Here is a 21437-nt window from a genome sequence, read left to right on the forward strand (position 1 = left end):
GGAATGCCGCGGCTCGGGAGGAGCCGATTTTATCCTTTCTAGAGCAGCCGGAACATGGTGGCGGCGCGCGCATGCGCCGTACGCCAACATGGCGGAATTGGAGATTGGGCAGCACTGTGAAGTGGAGGGCTGCGGGCAGCTTGGTAAGGAGCCCTTGAGCGGCAGGGCAGAGCATGGGACTCTTTGTGGCGGGGTAGGGGGAAGTGCATCTTCATGGTACCACTTCTGAGTCTCAGGTTTAAGCTCTGAGGGGCGAGTTGGAATTGGACGAAGATTCGAGGGTAGAGCGGCTTCCTGCTCCTGCCCTTCCGGAATGTAGACTAATGTACTCTTCTGTACCTTTTGCTTCTATGGGTGTGGAAGGCAAAGGGGAGGAAATAGTTGACAGTGACCAAATTAAGGGGCGTGGCTACTTCCAGAAGTGGGCGTGGACTGTTGCTTGGTAGCCAGTGGAGTTTAGCCAGGACTCTGGTCATCACTGAAGGCAAAAAGGTGTTTATCCTAAGGCTGATTTGCTTAGATAGAAAAGGACATGCGCTAGATCTCACGTCTGCCAGGCCAAGTGTGTGTGCATATATGTGTAAGAGAGTAGTTCTCTTTTATTTAAGTTTTATTTTATGGTCTTATCACAAAACGTAGCTTGCACTCAATATAAAACCCTTTAATCAAGAATGGCCGGTTCTAGTGTTTTATTAAAGAAAGTTGGAGACTTACAGCAAATCAGTCCGCCAGTTCTTCTGGCCTTTGCAGATGCAGGACAGACTTCGCAGCAAGGAGATGGCTAGTCCGCACCCAAGCAAAAGTGTCTATACATTCTTTATACACAAAGCAGCATGTGTCATTTTGCTTGACCCAAACGTTACAGATAGCTCCCTTTTCTGGGCTCAGAACCCAGCACTCCAAGCCTACAGATAAGAATAACAGCAAAGGAAGCCAATTAGCTTATATAAAAGCAAGCGAATGTAAACATATATGAGCTCATTACTACGACAACTACCAGTTAACTGTGGGGTTATTGTGACTACCAAGATGGCATTAGCAAAGCTTCCAGAACAGGTCAGCTTCAGTTCAGCACAGGTGTTGATTGACATTTGAGATTATCTATCTTATTTTTTTCACTGGTATTTGCACCTGTAAAATGTATATGGATATGAACTAATTTAAATCACTTCTACAATGCTTTACATTTCCAAAAACAGCTCTCTACAACCTCTCTTAAAAGAGCAAATGAAATATTACAAAATACCCACACACAAAAATGACAAATGAAATGAAAGACCCACGTTTAAAACGACACAAGTAACCTAAACAGAAAAGTAAAAATATAAAAAATTCACTTGAGTGTTATCTTTTTCATTTTAGATTTTCTCCCTTTTGTCTGTGATGGCTGCTCAGGAGTCTTCTGGTAAGAAAGAATTTATGCTGCAATCCCAACACCTCAGATATACCACATCCTAATCTCTCCCTGCAGGCATATCCTTCCCCACACTTTAAACTGACATAGATGATTTGACCCAGCCATATTTATTTATGGGTGCTGAGGGATAGCTCTGCTGGCTTAAGTCAAACCAGCAAAAGCAATGTCAGAGTAAATGCCCCAAAGGGGCATGTCAAGGGTGAGAATGGGAGTGGTGGGGTGGGGTGAGAAGGATAGACAAAGTTGCACTGCATCCTAACTCACTTTGTTCACTGGTCCTGCCCACAAAGCTCAGTATAACATATCAAAAAATGCAGGTGTAACTAAATTCACCCCATGGGAGACAATGGAAGGGCAGAAAATAAAAGCTTACACTGTCACCCACAATCTGGTCTTGATCCACAGGCCAGGAGCAGTTAGGATGCAGGAAATACACTGGCTTAACTGCCTTCTGGAATATCTGTCTGTTTAGGATTGCTCTGCTCTTCTTATTTGTATAGCACCATCAGTTTTTGTAGCACTTAAAAGAAACAGAAGAACAATAATATATATGAAATAGTCCCAACCCTGAGGTTAAAATCTGTAGTTGAACCAGGGATGGAGAACCTGTCACCTTTGAGATGCTGTTGGATTCTCAGCTGCCATCAGCCCAGCCAACATGACCTCTGGTCAGGGCTGGTGGAAGTTATAATCTAGGTACATCTGGAAGGCTACAAGTTCCCCATCCCTGATTCAGACATTTGGATGGATGGGCTGGGAAACAACGTAAAGGTAAAGGGACCCCTGACCATTAGGTCCAGTCATGACCGACTCTGGGGTTGTGGCGCTCATCTCGCGTTATTGGCCGAGGGAGCCAGCGTACAGCTTCCAGGTCATGTGGCCAACATGACAAAGCCGCTTCTGGTGAACCAGAGCAGCACACAGAAACACTGTTCACCTTCCCGCCTGAGCGGTACCTATTTATCTACTTGCACTTTGACATGCTTTCGAACTGCTAGGTTGGCAGGAGCTGGGACCGAGCAACGGGAGCTCACTCCGTCATGGGGATTCAAACCGCTGACCTTCTGATCGGCAAGCCCTAGGCTCTGTGGTTTAACCCACTTTTCAGAAAAAAATGTGCCAAATCTTTTTTTGTTCTCCGTTAATTCACACACTAATGATGTGCTGGTCTTTATTTTTTGTAATTTTAAGTCTTCAGCACAGAAGTCGGGCTGAACATGGTTGTTCTGAGGTAAGTAGATAATTTTTAATCACCTGTAGCATTCAACACCTCTGGAGTGTTTTAGTTAACAGTCAAGTTCCCTTAAGCTCATTCTGAATGATTTTGCAAGCAATGCTTTGTAAGTTTTCGTTCAGCAATTCACATTATCTTATTGCCAAATTATGTTTTAATTGTATGATTGTAAATCACCTTGAGACTTAGGTGAATGGCTTGGCTTAGCACATCATTCAAGCCAGAGTTCATGGTTTAGCTCTCCCAGACAAACCACAAGTCATAACGCACAAGGCAAACCTTGGTTACAGCTTGTGGTTCATCTGAAAACAGCTAAACTGCAAGCCTGGTTTCAGATGGCATGCTAAGGCAAGACATGGCTTAGCTAAGTGCAGGGCAGCACCAAAGTAACTGTGTTGGAACAAAGCAGCTGTGATCTCTTCCAGAGTCTGCAAGCTCTCATGTTCACCCTAACCCATAATATGTCTTAGCATGTCATGCAAACCAGACCACTCTCTCCCTTTCCCCCCTAGGTTGCTTAGATAATATTTATTATTTACCTTAAGTTGTGAATTGGTTGCTTTAAGTTGCTGTTCTTCTTTTATGGTGTCCTTTTTCTTGCCTATAAGTTACTGGTAAATCATGAGCACTTCTTTTAGATTAATGGCTTCTATTAGTTCATTAGGAGTAACTTCCTGGACATATTTTATTTTACTCAGTCTCTTTCTACCTGGCATTTGGCAAAAGTGGTCTTGTATTAAGAACGTAATATCCTCTCTTTATTAAGAGAGAGCTACTAAATAGCTGTGATGCATGATGGAGAAAATGTCTGGTTATGTTTCAATAGAATTTAGGATGTGTATTTGTAAGTAACATGAATTTCCTTTGAAATTGTCTTAGGCTAATCTAAAAAGTGGGGAGGTGAAACCAGATCACCACAAATCTTTCTTGTGCACATATAAAGGTTGTGATGGAAAAGAACTTGTACCTGTGCTGTGCCCTTCCTGTGAAAAGCAGTTTTGCTTTCGGTGAGCAAATTAATTAATCTAAGCAACCTCACTTTTCATTAGCCTGTAGCCTAACTAGTGAGAGTTTCTTCATCTTTTGTTTTCAGTCACCGCCATGAGCTGGACCACGAATGTGAAAAATTGGAAATCCCTAAACCTCGCATGGCTGTTACCCAGCAGCTTGTTAAAGATATTGTAGGTAGGTACAGTAAGACTTGCTAAAAATACAGTTTTCTGCTGCAGAATGTTTGTGACTGTACGTAGACTAGGATGTACTCCTCCTTTCCTGTTGTGGGAACATATTGGAGAAACAGTAGCTTTGGCTCCAGCAGATAAAGTGCCCCTGGAATGCCCCCCCCCACTTTTATTGCTATTGGAGCACTGAGAGCACAGATTTCCACACCCACGGTGGTAAGTCTTCTTAGAGCAGACTTCCTTTGTTCATGGACCTCCCTCTCCATGGCCAAGGCAGAGATCTACTACGGTCCCTAGGATGCCCTTTCAGGGGCCATAGGATTGTGAATAAGGTTTCTGATACAGAAAGAGGATAAGAGAGGCTATGTTTTTCATATTTCATATTGTTTCCTGAAAGTAAGGCTGGGTTCTGCAACTTCCATCTCCTTTCTACGATTCCTAAAAGCAATAGACTTGTCCTATTGTTCTGTGTACTTGAGCTATGTCTGGGTCTACTTCCTATGAGACTTAAGTGGAAATCCTATGCAGGAATAAGTCGTTCTGTTTTTCTAACGGCAAACGGCAACTTCCTAATGCTAAAACACTGTAGCTTGAGTGCTAGCAAGATATAATGAAGGAGCGGAACCACTTTCATTCCCACAAGTTCTCAACTGTAATTGAGAAGTAATTTTTTTTATTGCGTGAAACTATCCCTCAGACAGGCCTGTGGGATCAAGTTGGTTCCTTCGTATCTGAGCTCCCCTGAACATCTCTAGTTCTATATATTGGTGCGGCCTATTCTCCGTGACACATGTTGATTACTGGCAAGCATATAGTCGGAGAAAAGGTTCCATCCTATGTACACAAGCAAGAGGAGGCTGCACATTGCTCCAGTGCACGCGTTCTGAAGAAGCTTTAACATTCATGCTGGTGCATATTTCATTTTTAGCAAAATGAGAGGGACTGGTGGTAGCTACTAAAATGAGTCCATGCATAAATCTCAGATTCTAAGAAAAAAGCCACAGTGAGTAAAAGAGGCAGAGGAGCAAAGAACAGCGAAACAGCAGCAAAGGTGGCCCTAATGAAACTGAAAATGCACGCTTCTGGGGATAAGTCCTTGGTGCAGGTAAGTCACATTCATTTGCCTCCAAACACCATACCCATTTGTAGTTCCTGCCATATTTAGTGAAGCAAACGTGATTTCTGTACTTCTGCTATTGTGTTTGTTCAGGGTTTTCTAAAGTGGGGGCAGGGGTTACCTCCTGCCCTCGATAGAATGCAAGTGTAGGAGAGTGTTGTCTACTACACTGTCCTTGTAGAGCAATTTAAATAACTGCAGGACCTGAAGGAAAGAGCAATGAAGCCCCATTAGTAAAATCTTCCTCCCAGAGGGACTGTACGTGCAGCAACTTTGTATATTAAACTCTGTCCAAATGTAAAATATGGTATAGGATGGAAACACCTGGAATTGTGGGGAGAGTGAGGTAAGTGGATTCTAGATTGCTTTTCAACTGAGGTCCTCAGAACTCTCAATAACATTCAACTAATATTTGTATTTATTAAATTTGTAAACTGCCCCATACCTTTTTTATTAGTTTCAGTCTTTATTGAAACTTAAAAAGTTACATAACCATATGTGCACTAAACATGGTGAGACGCAAACAAAAAAGAAAAAGAGAAACAGAAACCCTGCAGAAGGGGGGGGAAGCGGGGAAGGGGGAACCCAAAATTGTATATTTTACAAGGTTGTTATTGTATCTCACCAGATCTTAACCTATTACAGTATTTGTAAGAATGGATTCCAAATATCATTGAATTTGCCCATGGCAAGTCTGCGTTTATATGCAAGTTGTTCATATGTTGTGAGTTTGTGTAAGTCTTCGATCCAATCGTAGAAGGGAGCCACATTTTTATTTTTCCAATTCATTAGTATCAGTCTTTTTGCTATGGTAAGGGCACGGAGAGTCCATTTGTATTGTCCTTTTGTGAGGTTCCATGTGCTGGGTTCAAGAGGATATTTTGCTCTGTAAATGTAAGGTTGTTCCGTACAGTTCTGTTGATGGTTAGTTACCTTCTGCCAAAAGTATTTCCATATAGGACAATGAAAAGAGAAGCAATATCCCTATTAACCCACCCCTATACCTGTAGATCTCAGGGTGGTTCGCAATATAAAATCACAATACTGTATAAAAAACAGAAAATACATAATAAAAATAAAAACATCCCAATAACCCCCTCTTTCTACAACACATTTTAAAGCTAATAAAAATGAAACGAAACCATCCCAGCTAGAGCAAGAGTAGGGACTTGATGTTTTCTTTGCCTGCCTGCCTCATGAACAGCTGGTGGTAGTGGCACTGGGGAGGGGACGTGCTGTGTATGCTTCTTCTTTTTTTTACAATTGGGAGGATATGTGGGTTTTTTTGTTTTTTTTACCTTTTCTCTCTGGTTTACCTGACCCTGATTCTTTGTAGAGTTCCTTTCTGAGGAGTATGTTCCTTTCTAAAGCCACATCAATGCCATTTTCTATTGCAGACAGAGAGAATCTACTTCCAAGTGTTTTTACCTAAAGAGAGTAAGGAGAAAAGCAAACCCATGTTCTTTAGTAGTAACTGGAGCATTGGTAAAGTGATAGATTTTGCAGCTTCCTTAGCAAACCTTAAGAATGATAACAACAAAACCACAGCTAAGGTAAATCAACTATTTTTTATCGTTCAAATATTTTTAGTTTCTTTTGAGAGCTGTGAAATAACAACAGGGTATTTCCCCCCCCCTCTTTTCTGGATTTTCAGAAATTACGACTCTGCCACCCGACATCTGGAGAAGCTTTGCCTTTGGACGAGACACTAGAATCTTGGATAAGCAGCAGAGAATCCCCACTAAATAATGGTGGAAATGTGATCTTGGAATATCTTGATAATGCAGTCCAATTTCTAGAAAATGCAACTTCATATATAGAGTAGTCGTGAAAAACACTCTGCATGTGATTGTCAGGCCTAACAAAAGACACAGTGTCTGTTTATAGTTTCATCATGTGTTATTTTTATCACCTACATGAAGAAATTTAATAAATTCTGGTTTATGTCCATTTCAAAGTAGTCCAAGGAATTACTCATAAATGCATGCTCCTCAGTTGATGCCTTTTAGGGCAATGGGTGAACTAGAGTTTATGCAAGCCCCCCCCCCCACCGAATTAAACTACTGAAATGACTGTAGATTGTCAAAGGAATCCTTTAATTGCAGCTGTTATGTCACTGGCAGCACGTTGGGATATCAAGATTCTCGCTAAAAGCAAAGAGAATGTCGTAAGAGTCAGGTTTTCGCACTGGTGCCACAAACAGCTACACACACACACCCATCCGCCACACAATCGCCTTTGGCTGCACTCCAAATGCAGCTGGTGTTTGTCCCGCTCTCCCTCTCAGCTGGCGTCTAAAGACATAATCTATAAGTTCCCGCCCCCAAGAAACATCAGAACGCGCGAGAGCCAATAGGACACGTCGGCTTGTGTGGCACGAACCAGCTTGTTATTAACTCCGGCACAAGCACAGTGATGGCACCAAAGGGCAACATCCAGGTTACCCCAGGACTGAGATTTCGTTTACAATGGCGCCTGCGCAGTGGGTTCCGTTGATGCTGTGGTGTGTAAAACTCGCGACACGAGGCACCAGGGGCTTTCACTTCCAGGCGGTGAGCCCCGGGATTACACACTTGCCTATTAAAATATATTTAGCTCGGGTATGTTCGAGGTGGGGTGCGTGTTGCACAAATCTGAGGAGCCAGCTTCTCTCTCTCTTTCTCTCTCTGTTAACACTTTCCCTTCCGAGTTGCTTCCTTCCTTGCTCCGTGATTCTCTTTCCCTGCTTCTCTCCCCCCCCCCCTCAGGCTGCATCCCATTCCACCCCACTGCGGCAGGGCAGCATCTCTGCCAAGTGGAATTTGCTGCCAAGGAGTGTGGTGGAGTCTCCTTCCTTGGAGGTCTTTAAGCGGAGGCTTGACAGCCATCTGTCAGGAATGCTTTGATGGTGTTTCCTGCTTGGCAGGGGGTTGGACTGGATGGCCCTTGTGGTCTCTTCCAACTCTATAATTCTATCTCCCACACGTCCCCCCCAGGAGCGCAGCGATCGACCTGCGATCGACCATAATCAGTCTCAGGTTCCCCCAGTCATCTCGATCGACGTATATATGCAGCGTAGGGGTCACACAGCAAAGCGGTTGCTGAAAGGTAGTGAGCTGCAAATGTGCCATCAGTAATAACTTAAAAAGATAGAATAAAACTTAACCAGCTAAGCATCACATAGGCTGTTACAGGGTGTGCCATAGAGTGTGCCATATCTGCCTGCCCTCCCATTAAAGATAATACGTAATAAATACCAGCAAAGCCTTGCAAGACAAAGGGGAATTAAAGCAGGAAGCTCCCTTTGCAGGGAACCCGCCCGTCGCAAGCTGTCCTCTCTCTCTCTCTCTCTCTCTCTCTCTCTCTCTCTCTCTCTCTGTGTGTGTGTGTGTCCGTCGGTTCACCAGATGCCGCTGAACCTCAACTCCCATAAGCCTTAGCGAGCCTGGAGCATGTTGGGAGTTGTAGTCCAGCATCATATGAACGCGAGCTACCGCCAGAACAACCATTAGTGTCTTTCTAACATTCTCATCTATTTCTAGTTATTGTTTTTTAAAAAAAAAACACCCGTCCTCGGACTAGAATGCACTCTGCACATGCTCAGGGGCATTTGCCAACGATAATTGTGTATCTATCATGGCCCTGAAGGGAAAGGTCCCCATTGCTTTAGAAGCAGCTTCCCTTTATCATAGGTGCGGGTCGGGCAGCCAGCCAACCACATGACCTGAGTCCCCAAGGGAGAGCCACCCGCCCCTGCGCCTCGCCAGAGGCATCCCAGTGTTGCCAGGACGACCGTGGGATGCCGGCGAGCCCTTTCCTTCCGCTTTTAGCCGCGCCCCTTGGGGAATAAAAATACCGGTGGCTGCCTAAGAAAGAAAGAGGCGAGGAAGGAAGCACATAACGGGGAGAGGTGCAAAGGTCATCATTTTCCTCCCCCGGAGGTTGTCGCCGGCCGCTTTGTAGATTTCCGTTTGAGAAGTTTGATCTGAGCAGTGCTTCGATTTGCTGACGGTAAGCCCGGGGCCTGGTGGGGCTTCTCTTTAATGCATTTCCATGAGTTCCGGGGCAGCCTTTGTTTCCTTTTACCGCCCAGTTATTTCTACTGCCTTCCTCCCCCACTTTGCGATGAGAATCTGCTCTGCAAGCGCTCATGGAGTCTCCATCCCACCCACCCACAACTAAATATATAATGGGGCTGGGCCATAGCTAAAATTAAGGATCAGTATCTAAACTGAAAAACCGGGTTTGTTTGTTTGTTTGTTTGGGGGCAGCTAAATGCAACTGCTCTCCTTCCTTGTCAGGCATTCCTGTTAAAGCATGCAAAACGCAGGGGTAACAAGAGGAATCCATGTTTTGTGAAATTTTGACCCCCTACAATATGCAATCTGTTTATATAGCATTGTAATAAAGAAAAGGGCAACAGATAAATGAAGAGTGTAGCCCTCCAAATGCTATTGGGTTAACTTCCCCATCATCCCTGGCTATTGGCCACGTTGATGGGGGAAGTGTGATGTGGGAGCACTGAGGTTTTATTTTTATTGCTATAATGATTTAATGCAGGATTGATGTGAAATGTGTTGCTTATTATGTTAGAACTGTGTTGTTTATTACATTTGAAATTATTATGTATTGGGTACCCTTGATGGTCACAGCTGTCTTCCACACAATGCTCAGTATTGCTATGGGGAATGCTTAGTTGAATGGAGAAAGTCACATTTACCTAGAAGCAAAACTCCTGTTTTAAGTGCTAGGAAAGTGCAACATCTACACAACTCATTTGCTGGATCCTTCACAACAGCTAAACGTTAACAGCAACCTTGTAGCATATTATGAACTGTTTGTCTGGAAGACTGAAAGGTTTGGAAAACAATTGCAAAGATGCTATTGTTGGTCATCATGAGTAACAACTTTTCATACATTTGGTCTCTGTTGGTTTATCAACTTTTATATGTGCAGAAACATGCTAAGGGAGCCTACAGTGTGAAATTGCTAAAAAGCTATAAGTGATCTTCCCACTGCAAGTTTTCCCATGTTGCACTTACTTATATTTATACACATCACTCTCTATCAGCTTTTATAATCTCTGCAATTGTGTGAACACAATACATCTACTGCAAGTCACTGTCAATTCTAGTCATCTGTGGCAAGGGCATGTCTCTTGCTACATTTATGCAGGAGCACAAATTTTCTCAGCATCTGCCTGACATTATGCAGGTTGGCAACATACAGGAAATTGTGTAGTTGCTGTGTAGCCCATATTACAAAATAATGCATTGCTCTGAACTGAAGAGAAGTTTATTTCCCAGTATCGTGCAGTGTTGCAGCTTTGATATCAGCATTTTGAAACAAAATAATAGAATTGTTTATGTTGAAATAGTTTGAACCAGCAGATTTAGCATTTTAACACATCTTCAATGTTGTGCTGTTTGCTCTTTTGATTAGCATGATTTGGTGATGTATGTTCTGTTTCCTAGAGAAAGATGGCTGATCCTTGGCAAGAATGCATGGATTATGCAGTTATTTTAGCAAGAAAAGCTGGAGAGGTATGTTTCAGGAAATTTTTAATGTTTGATGTTTTATAATGTTTTTAATATTCTGTTGGGAGCCACCCAGAGTGGGGAAAGCCAGCCAGATGGGCGGGGTATAATTAAATAATTATTATCATTATTATTTATTAGCTTTGAATTTTTGTAAGCACATAATTATTCTGAAAAATGTATATGTCCTGCTTGTACTTCTGTTTAGTCTTCAGCAGTATAAAGCGATGGGATATTTGCAAAACAAATAAGGAGACCAACTCCATTTTAAAATATAAAAATGAAGGGAAGGTTTAGAAAAGCATGGTCAGCTTTGCAAGGAAGTCCAATAATATAGCAGTCTACAACATGCTGTACTTCTCCTTCTGCTTGTCATTTTTGGATAGGAGACAATGATCACAAATGGCTGTGTTCAAGCCTGAGCATGATGGCTGCTTTCAGATGAGCTATTTACTGTGGAATTGCCATTCCTCATCTACTCACCTTGAGAAGTCATCCATATGACACTATCTTGCATTTGTAGTCTTCCCATTTCTCTTGGTGGTTTCTGGCTCTCTCTTTTTGTACCAGAAAGAATCTGAAATGTTCGGAAAAGGCTGGAATAGTAGCACTTAGGTGGGGATGGTTCATAACACCATTAAGTAGTCTTTGGAGAGGGCTTTGAAAGTGTTCAGTGACATTGTTGAGGCAGGGAGGGCCTGGCACCTCTCCTCATTTCTGGTGCATAAGCCCTTGATCATGTCTGAGCTTCTGCCTGTTCCACGAGGGAGGAAATGTTTTTCAGTGGCTGACTGAGTGCACTAACTTTTGTTTTCAAAAAGGGTCATGCAAATATTTTTCTTTGCAGGTGGTCCGGGAAGCACTAACAAAGGACATAGCTATCATGATTAAAAGCTCTCCAGCAGATCTAGTGACTGTCACTGATCAAAAAGTAGAAAATATGCTTATTTCTTCTATAAAGGAAAAATACCCATCTCACAGGTACAGAATATTTTAGAACTTGATTTTTTTATTATCACTGGGGAGAGGAAGGATGCATCTGAAGTACAGGTATGAAACCTTTGATCCTGATGGATCAAAATAAGCACAGGGAGCCTGACAAACTAATGTAATAACATAGCCTTTTCGTACATTTTAAGTTGTGCTTGTCTTGCATAACCTCCATTTATCACACTTCAATTCTAGTTAGGTAAGGATGGGGAAAGGGAGAATAATGGAACCTCCAACACCTGTAGGCAGTAGAAGCCAAGAGAAATGAATGACAGGCTATGCAAATATGAAGCGGTGGATCAGAGAGTCAGCATGGTGTTATGGTTGCTGCTTAGGATGCAGGCAAGCCATGATCATTTGCAGGTGAGCATACCAGTGATTTCAGTCACTGCAGGTCAGCAAGAGTCTTAATTGCAAAATGGTACGCCATGCTATTAGGTATATGTGGGAAGATTATGTTTTATTCAAAGTGTTGTGTGTATAGAACGGGTGAGAGGATGCCTGCTGTCTATAGAGATAGAGTTTGCAGATCCTAAAAAAAGAGAGGGAAAGTCAGATTATATCTGACTAGGTATGATTGTGACAGCTTCATAGATCTGGAACATGGATCTGGGTCTGACACGTTTTGTCAGTGTTGTACAATATGAGAAGCGGGCTGCTCCTGTTGGGAGAGATGAAATCGCTGTCATGTGGGGAATAGCCAGGCGAGGTGAAGGTGAGGCAAGTCTGGGAGAGAACAGCAATATGCACAATGGGCATCTTGTTTCTCAGGCAGAAGAGCAAGCCTGATCCAAGGGGTCAGCACTTCCCAACTGACCTGCTGTGACAAATCCTGCCCTCTTCTTTGGCCAGTGCTTAGGGGAGATACACAGGATAAATCTATTAACTGACCAATCCCAGTTCTAGGATTCATTTTAGGTTCAGAGTCCCGCATAGGTGCAAAGGAAGGATGCAAAATACCAGTGGTGGCAGAAGGGGCTCTCTCTACTTTAGCAAGTTCTGCTGGGTTATATGGGGAGATCCAATGTAGTGGAGCTTTCCAGTGCAACCTCCTTGCTTACCAAGCATATATAACAGATATATAGCAGAAAGCGCAGTATCACACAACACATAACTGCTTTGTGGAATTAACTCCCATAAGTGATCTCTGGCTTATGTGACATGAAAAGGAGATCACAAAAATACATGAAAGGGCAGAGGCAGTAGTGGGGAAGGTTGTTGCATTCCTGTCCTCTTTGTGGGCTGTCCAGACCACTGTGGGCTGCCAGGACTACATCCTGCCTAGTCTAGGAAGCTGAAATAAATCCAACAAGGCTCCTTATACCGGTAGCTATATATTTCCTATGCATAAAATGAATCTGTACCATGGAAAATGGGATGTTTCATAAATCATTTGTTGGATGAATGATCATTTTTGAAGTCACAATATTTTAAGATCTATATGTGTCAGGTGTAAATACTGTTGTTCAGATGTATATGTTTGTTTTAAAAATATCCCCTTAGTTTTATTGGAGAAGAATCTGTTGCTGCTGGTGCAAAAAGTACCTTGACAGATAATCCCACTTGGATTATTGACCCTATTGATGGAACTACTAACTTTGTTCACAGGTATGTTTTTTGCATCTTTCTCTTAGGGTCACGGTGGGCATGTTTAGGTGTCACATTAAATCACAAACCAATCACACCCACTTCACTCTTCCCCACTAGCACTGGGAAGAAACAAACTATGATCCCATTCTCAGCATTACATCAACCAAGGAGCACAGTTTAGTTTGCTCCAAACAAACCACCATATATAAGCAATGCTTCTTCTTGGCTTATTGATCATAGTTGTGTGTGTGTGTGTGTGTGTTTTAAGTCACCTAATTTGCAGTCTCTGATTTGGACATCACATTAAGCCATGGTTTGTTTCTTCCCTGTGAAAATAGTGAAGCGAGCATGATTGACTTGTGCAATATACCTCTGTGCTTTCCCCCCTCTGGAATCCGAGTAAGATCTTTGTGCTGTGCTGTGGGATGGTCATGTTAGACTTTGCTTTCCAGTTTGTATTTGATTAGGAGTAGCTAGTTAAAACTTTGCCTTAGTTCTCTAATTTACAGTTGAACACGTGCTGCCTGTCAATCATTAACATTATACACCTGAGCTTACAAGTGCAACATGCTTATCTCTTTGGTTTTCAAGGTTTCCCTTTGTGGCTGTTTCAATTGGATTTGTTGTAAAGAAACAGGTAACTTATAATTTCTTTTTAACATACGGTAAAAAAGTAAAATACTACCATTGCAGCCTACACACAAAATGTAAACTTTTTTTGAAGGCATAAAAAAACCCTATTATGTTGCATTTGTCTGGTTGCAGATGGAATTTGGAATTGTATACAGCTGTGTAGAAGACAAAATGTACACTGGCAGGAAAGGAAAAGGAGCATTTTGCAACGGGCAAAAGCTCCAAGTATCAAAGCAACAAGGTACGGCTTTTGCATTAATATACGGTAGCAGTATGACTATACAAAATTGGGTAAGTGATGGGCCAGATTCAACTAACCTGGTGCCCCAGCAGAATGACTTCCACTAGCACAACAGGGCTTCCCCACCTCCCACTGTGCCTCCCCCAGATCTACTGTAAAGGGTGAAGTGAACCCTCAGTGCTCACGGGAAGGGGAGGGGAGATCATTATTTCCAGCAAGCAGAAATGCTTGTGCTGGCAGAATGGTCATCTTAGCACAATGTTGAATTTCGCCCCGTGGATTGAGAATTGCAAAGACCCAATTGTTGAGTTAAATTTATTTTAGATGTACAGTGGTACCTCGGTTTATGAACTTATTCCGTTCCGGAAGTCCGTTCTTATACCAAAACCGTTCTTAAACTGAGGTGCGCTTTCTCTAATGAGGCCTCCCGCCACCCGTGCCCTTCCACCGTTCTTAGAATGAGGTAAAGTTCTCAAACCAAGACACTATTTCCGGTTTTGCGGAGTTTGTAAACCAAATCATTCTTAAACCGGACTGTTCTTAAACCGAGGTACTGTACCACTGTATTAGAATATAATTCATGATTTCACCCAGAGAAGCGTGTAAACAGCAGGATTTGTTTCTCATGAAACTAGTTGTCCATACCACATTCATGCTCTGGAGTTTCATAGGGTGTGTATGGATGTATCTTAAAATAGGGCTCAAGGATCTTTCTCTTGAGGAGTGAGACTGATTTCCACTTGCCGCTGGATTTGACAGGGGCCCTAACCAGAAAATTTAATTAGTCTGGCAACAACTTATGCAAAACATGGAAGGGAATGAATCTCTCTCTCTCTCTCTCTCTCTCTCTCTCTCTCTCTCACTCACTCACACACACACACACACACTGCCGGAACACACACACAATTTTTAGCTCAGAAGACCATAGAGAACCTTTGGGTGCATAGTGAGTTCTGCTCCTTCAAGTAAGGTTGCTGCAACAGGGTTGGCCCATGTATCAGTCTTGTGGTTATTTTTTGATCTTGTTAGAGGCCATATATTCACCAAAGGGCACTGTATAAATTCAGGTAAGTGCAGGAAGCAGAGGCCAAATCCTGACACCCCTAGCATGTTACATGCAAATTTCTATTTATTTGCAGATTTATAAACCGCTTCACAACCAAAAGTTATTGAAGTGGTGTACAGTAAAGTAAGATAAAGTACAAAAGATCATGAACTCTGTGAACAAAAGGCAATAAAACAATTTGTACGGATATTGTATAATGGTTTAATGAGTTATATGCTTTGGGTGGAACATTGAGTGAGTACTTTTCTTAAATATTTGCTGTTTTTCCTTTCAGTTACATCAACCAAATCTGAATTAAAGTAACGGGCAGACTTGTCTACCTTTCCCCCCTCCCCCCCCTTCTACAGATATTACAAAAGCACTCTTAGTGTCAGAGTTGGGATCCAACCGTGATCCAGAGGTTATAAAAACTGTTCTTTCTAACATGCAAAGACTACTGAACATTCCTATTCATGGGTATGTTTGTTTGTTTGTTTGTTTGTTTGTTTGTTTGTTTGTTTGTTTGCTTGTTTATTAAATTACTCTACTGTCCTGCATCCGAAGGTCACAGGGCAGTTTATGCATTCCATTACCAAAAAACAATAGCCCTCCCGCAAACAGTTTAAAAGGCCATAGATTGATTAATTAGCCAAAGGCCTGGAAGAAGAGGAATGCTTTTGCCTAGTGCCTAAAGAAATGTAATAAAGGTGTCAGGCAAGCCTGCCTGAAGAGAGCATTCCAAAGTGGGGAGCCGCCACACAAAGGCCCATTCCCATGTTACTGCCCTCCAGGCCTCTCACAGACAAGGCACACAAAGAAGGTCCTCAGATGATGATTGCAGGGTCTGCAGTGGTTCATATGGAAAGAGGTGGCCCTTGAAGTATTGTGGTCCTCAGCCGTTTAAGGCTTTATTGGTAAAAACCAGCACTTTGAATTGAACCAGAAACCGATTGGCAGCCAGTGCAGTCAGGCCGGGATTGGTGTTATATGCTCAATTCTGCCGAATTTTGCATCAGCTGAAGTTTCCGAACCATCTTCAGAGGTAGCCCCACGTATAACATGCTGCAGTAATTTAGGTTAAAGGTCTATGCTCTGGCATAGATGACGGAAGTTAAGCTATCCCTGTCCAGATAGAGGCGCAGCTAGGCCACAAACTGAAGCTGATGGAAGGCACTCTGAGATCTACATAGCATCAAAGAGGCTTGTTAAGAATGAGGCACAACTTAGTTTTTTTTATAACAAATAGTCTTTAAAACTGTAGTGTTGGCTATCCCTTCTTTAAAAATGTTTGTTTGTGCATAACAGCATATTTCAGTTGATGCAGGAAGGCGAGGGCAAGGTAGAGAACGTCAATGTTTATAGCAGCTAAGTGAGCCTAATCTGGTGTTCTGTCGTGAATGTCCTGGCCAAAGTTTCCACAAGGGGGCACTCTTCTGAGGCCAAAAAGTCACCTATTCTAAAGTGCTTAAGAGATCACACATACGGTAGTGGGGGGGGGGGGTTATATATAATTTAGGACATAATGGAGGGATGATATGATGCAGCAGTGTGCTCCTTTTAAAAGTAACATGCAGCTATTGAGTTAGATCCAGATTGAAACTGCATTCCTAAACTCACATACAGTGGCACCTCTAGTTGCGTTCCGCTCTTGTTACGAACTTTCAGCTTATGAACGTGGGAAACCCGGAAGTGTTTACTTCCAGGTTCGCCATGTGCGCATGCGCAAAAGCGATCTTCACGCATGCGCAGAAGCGTTTGATCACGCTGTGTACATATGCAGAAGAGGCGCTCTAGTTGCAGACTTCTCAGGGTGCAAATGGCACCCTAAAATGGATTAAGTCCGCAACTAGAGGTACCACTGTACTTGGAAATAAGCCCTATTCATCCCAATAGGATTTACTGTATTTCTGAGAAGACACGATTTCACAGAGACCTAAGTTGAGTCACAACTAACTTATCTCACTGATTTCACTGAAAGAGACCCAGGTCAAATGATTTGGTTTGCATCTGCTTCTTTTGCATTTCAAATGACTGGTGATTACTGTGAATAGTTTAATGTGAAACTGCAGGGTTTGAATTTGTTGCAATAATATACTTTCTCTCTTTTAGGATTAGAGCAGTTGGGACTGCAGCCGTAAACATGTGCCTGGTGGCAGCAGGAGGAGCAGATGCCTACTACGAGATGGGCATTCATTGCTGGGATATGGCAGGGGCTGGGATTATCATTATGGAAGCGGGTGGAGTGCTGCTAGATGTCTCAGGTAAAATATGCTGGGAATGTAACAAGACCAGTTAATTTCTGCTTTCTTATCTGAGGGATGTGCATTTATGATGAGCAATTCTGATTGTGTTCTATGTCTTTAACGGTTGCCAGTTTAGTAAACAGTAGGTGGGCCTTTAGAATTTGAGTGTATTCCATCCAGTGGATTGTCAGGGTCTCAAGTTTTTGCAGGATTTAACCCACTACTTTTGTCCTGGAAAACACACCAGATTAGTATGACTAGCAGACAGGGGTTGCCTGTACTATAAACCACTATGCAATCTTCAGATGAACGGTGGTATATTATTATTATTATTATTATTATTATTATTATTATTATTATTATTTTATTTTACTTTGGAGTGGTCCTTAATAAATTATCACATGACTTATCCAGAGTATTTAGATAATTATAGCTAAAACCCTGCGTCGTAATATTAGTTCATAAATAACACTGTAAATCAGTTGTGTTTGTTGTTGTTTTTTCATCCCTAGGGGCACCATTTGATTTGATGTCAAGAAGAATAATTGCTGCAAATAACCAAGTACTAGCAGAGCGGATAGCAAAAGAGATTCAGATCATTCCCTTCCAAAGGGATGATGAAACAAATTAAATGTTATAATTGCACCACCTCTGTTATAGACAATTCCTATCAGCTGGTCTGTATACTTAAAAAGAGCTTTTAATGTGAAATATACCCTTTGTGCTAGGGCACGTGATATAGATCTGTTGCTGAATTCTGACATTTCAAAGCTTGATGCCTCAGTCCTTCCCAAAGTTCCTAGAAATGTGTTCTGTCTTGTGCAAACAGCGCACGATTATTTTTTTAAAAATAATGTTTCATTACCTTGTTTATGTCTCTTACAGGAAAACATGTGGGGGGTGGTGGTGGGATTTCTGCTTCAAACATCTTGGGCCCAGAGACTCGTTCTGTAATCTGAGGACCAAATTACCTTTGCAAATAAGTGTCCTCAAACTCATGTTTGTCAATACAAGCATGGAGTGGGCGGGTGCAGGCGTTTGCAAGGACAGGTCGGCCAGCAGGTGGAGCAGATGCATAACTCCTGAACAGCCCACAGTTTCTCCTGCACAATTTCCCTGGACTCTCTCTTCAGCCAAACACATTTTCTGACACAAAGCTGGATGCGAGCAGAACTTGCTGGGGAGAATCAGCAAGCACATATCTGCCTGCCAAGTCTTCCCTGCAAAGTTAGCATTACGATGGAAAAAAACTGCCCTGTTGTTTCCCTTGCAGTCTCCAGTTTGGCCACAAAACTTCTGCATTTGCCAACTTCTGTTTTCTGTATTTTCCACCTCATATTGTATTTCATATCAACCTTCTTGTTGATACTGGCCTGATCATTATCATCTTTGATATGCAGAGCACAGGATGTCAGAGTTGAAGTCAGGATTCAGTTAACCATTTTGAAAACACGTGTGAAATTGTGGCGTAAAAGCATATGTTTAAATCTCATCAACTGAAATCTATGGTACTTAAAAATGTTTAGCTTTGGCTTTATTATTCTGCAGCTTTTCACAGAATTGTGGTTTTTCCTTTCTCCTTCACAATAACTGTTAAAAGGTGTTTTAAAAGGGGGAAATTATTACATAGATTCCAAATACAAAAATAAAATAAGACAGGCATGCCCTCTTTCGAATACCTAATTATTAAACCAGTGTAAAAATAATTTGGCCAAAAATCATGGAACAGTTATTGTCAATATGAGAGTAAACATTTGGCTGAGTTTTACACTGAACATTTTTATAGACTTATTTTGAGAAGTTTATTTCCAGTTCCAGATATTTATTTCTTGGTTTATTTTGGAAGTCAGTGTAAGTGGAGTAAGTATGTAAACAATAGCTCCTTCAGGGGCAGCAGAAAGTTTTGTGATGCATTAAAGAGTGACTTATGAATGAATAAGGGCATAAGCTTGCAGAAAGCAAGCTATGGCCCTGAAAAGCTTCTCCTCTAATATATTTGATGGTTTTTAAGATGGCATAAGACTTTTTGTTACATTTTCTGATAAACACTCATTCAGGGATTGATCCGTTAAGCTGCATGTGTCATTCTTACGTACTATAAAATATCTGACGTTTGCCATCTGTTAGAAAGAAAAGTATAACTGTAAAGAAGCATTGGGAGGTGTAAGGAAGGTAGCCTCGTGGTGTCTAGAAATAATTGACTTGAATCATAAATTAAAGCTTGTACCTGCACAGCTGGAACTTTGACAGCCAAAATGCTTTCAGTATAGAATACAGGTCTCCTGACAGAACCATAGCCCTGTTACTAGCAATTTTCTGTGATGATTCACTTCGTGATGCTATTTCGGATGTACAGGCGACCTGTTTGCAACCATGGAGAAGTGCCACCAATGTAGTATGTTGTAGGCACACGGTTAATGGGCCTCTGGTCTTCTGTAATTAGAGCTTTCATTATGCTAGATCTTCTAGCATAACCAACAGGGCTTATGGCCTAGTCACATGAACCTCCGCCATTGTCCTGAAACATTAGGTTGCTAATCTGGCACCCATGGGTGTGCATGTGGCCAGAGAAGAGCTTCCTAGGACCCACAGGGTCCTGTCTCGATTCCTCCCCCTGCTGAAATTAGGCTTGAAATAAGCCCTAAACCTAATGGGATAATGAAAGCCTAACTTTTGCAAGGAGGTGTGCTCTTCCCAGAGATTGCAGCTGGGGAAGGAAGGTTAGCCCTAGCTTCTCTCTCCAGGAAAATTGCCACCACCATTTGACTTTGGGGGTGGGGGGCAAAAACAATTCCGTCAAGTATAATTGCTGGCGAGGAGGGAGGGTGTTAGTGAGTGTGCATATTCATGCAGGGTTGTGGTACCCACACACTGTCTCTCCATTTTGCACCTTTTCCCATAGGCCCCAAAAAAGGTTGGCAACCCCTTCAGCTAGTGTATAGGATTTATCACCAGTGTTTAGATTTTAGCAGTGCATGGACTATAGCACCAGTGCAAGGGGACAACTCAAGTGTAAGCTCTAGAGACATTTCCTGTACTTTAACCATCTTCAGAATTTTACTTTTTTTCAAGGTGCCAGAATGATGCTTTAGCATAGCAGGCCAGATAAATTCTGAGCTTTAGTATAAAATCTAAGGGCGGGGGCGGGGAATGCTAATATTAAGAAGCTTTACTTTGTAAAGTTGAGAATTGCTTTGAAAAGTGTTGTAGTAATATATTTAAAATAAAGTCCAGCTTTATTTTTGGCTTTTAAAATGACCGTGACTATTCTTGCCCTTTATTTTCAGAAAATAGCATGCTCGTGCCGCCTTCACTGAGCAGTGATTAAAACATATATTTCAGTGATAGTTGTTTTCTTAAAAGCTAGTCTAAAATTGTATATCCACCACCTGTGATTGAATGTCCTGTTGCAACATAATTGATGGGAGTAGCTTTGGCATTGCCCCATACGCATTGTTGCCTTTAACAAAAAACCAAGGAAGAGATGTACTTGAGAAGAGGCATTTGGAAACAATAAGAGGAAATGGTGTGTAAAGTAGTAAGGGTGTGTCTGTGCTTCTGTGCAAGGGAAGGGCTGGCTACGCTTGACTTCATCGTTTTGAAAAAGAACTAATACGTACTCCTTTGCATGAGTTGCATCATTATTAAATCAGGTACGGCTGAAAATGAAGCGTCCTGTATAGTTGTTAGCCAGCCAGTAGAGGGACTCATTTCCCCAAGTTAAAATGCTGTACATTGCTTCCTCTTACTGTCATATGCTAATACACCAATACGGTATGTTCATATTTCTAAAACAAACGGGCAAACACATTGTCCCTTTGGCTGTACAGTACATCAGTTTGTTGCTGTTGACACCCCTCAAGTAATAAAGGCCAGGTAGCTTTACTTAGTACAAAGATTACCATAATCAAGGACAAAAGTGGTAAGGACCTAACAGAAGCAGAAGACATCAAGAAGAGGTGGCAAGAATACACAGAGGAATTATACCAGAAAGATATGGAGGTCTCTTACACCTCAGGTAGTGTGGTTGCTGACCTTGAGCCAGACATCTTGGAGAGTGAAGTCAAATGGGCCTTAGAAAGCATTGCTAATAACAAGGCCAGTGGAAGTGATGATATTCCAGCTGAACTGTTTAAAATTTTAAAAGATGATGCTGTTAAGGTGCTACACCCAATATGCCAGCAAGTTTGGAAAACTCAGCAATGGCCAGAGGATTGGAGAAGATCAGTC

General features: G+C 42.1%; 2 protein-coding genes across 2 annotated transcripts; both read left to right on the plus strand.

Moving 5' to 3' along the window:
• Positions 1-11: 11 nt before the first annotated feature.
• Positions 12-7567, plus strand: ZFAND1 (zinc finger AN1-type containing 1). Its single transcript, XM_035125034.2, has 8 exons — positions 12-143; positions 1363-1405; positions 2609-2648; positions 3531-3658; positions 3745-3836; positions 4816-4937; positions 6347-6502; positions 6604-7567. The coding sequence occupies exons 1-8, from the start codon at positions 89-91 to the stop codon at positions 6772-6774; spliced, it is 807 nt and encodes a 268-aa protein (XP_034980925.2). The 5' UTR covers positions 12-88; the 3' UTR covers positions 6775-7567.
• Positions 7568-8610: 1043 nt separating this feature from the next.
• Positions 8611-20465, plus strand: IMPA1 (inositol monophosphatase 1). The gene is made up of 9 exons (XM_035125032.2): positions 8611-8939; positions 10403-10471; positions 11313-11446; positions 12959-13063; positions 13637-13682; positions 13811-13919; positions 15333-15441; positions 17074-17225; positions 17720-20465. The coding sequence occupies exons 2-9, from the start codon at positions 10409-10411 to the stop codon at positions 17836-17838; spliced, it is 837 nt and encodes a 278-aa protein (XP_034980923.1). The 5' UTR covers positions 8611-8939; positions 10403-10408; the 3' UTR covers positions 17839-20465.
• Positions 20466-21437: the final 972 nt, after the last annotated feature.

Source organism: Zootoca vivipara, chromosome 8, assembly GCF_963506605.1.
Source record: "Zootoca vivipara chromosome 8, rZooViv1.1, whole genome shotgun sequence".
Classification (NCBI taxonomy): Eukaryota; Metazoa; Chordata; class Lepidosauria; order Squamata; family Lacertidae; genus Zootoca; species Zootoca vivipara.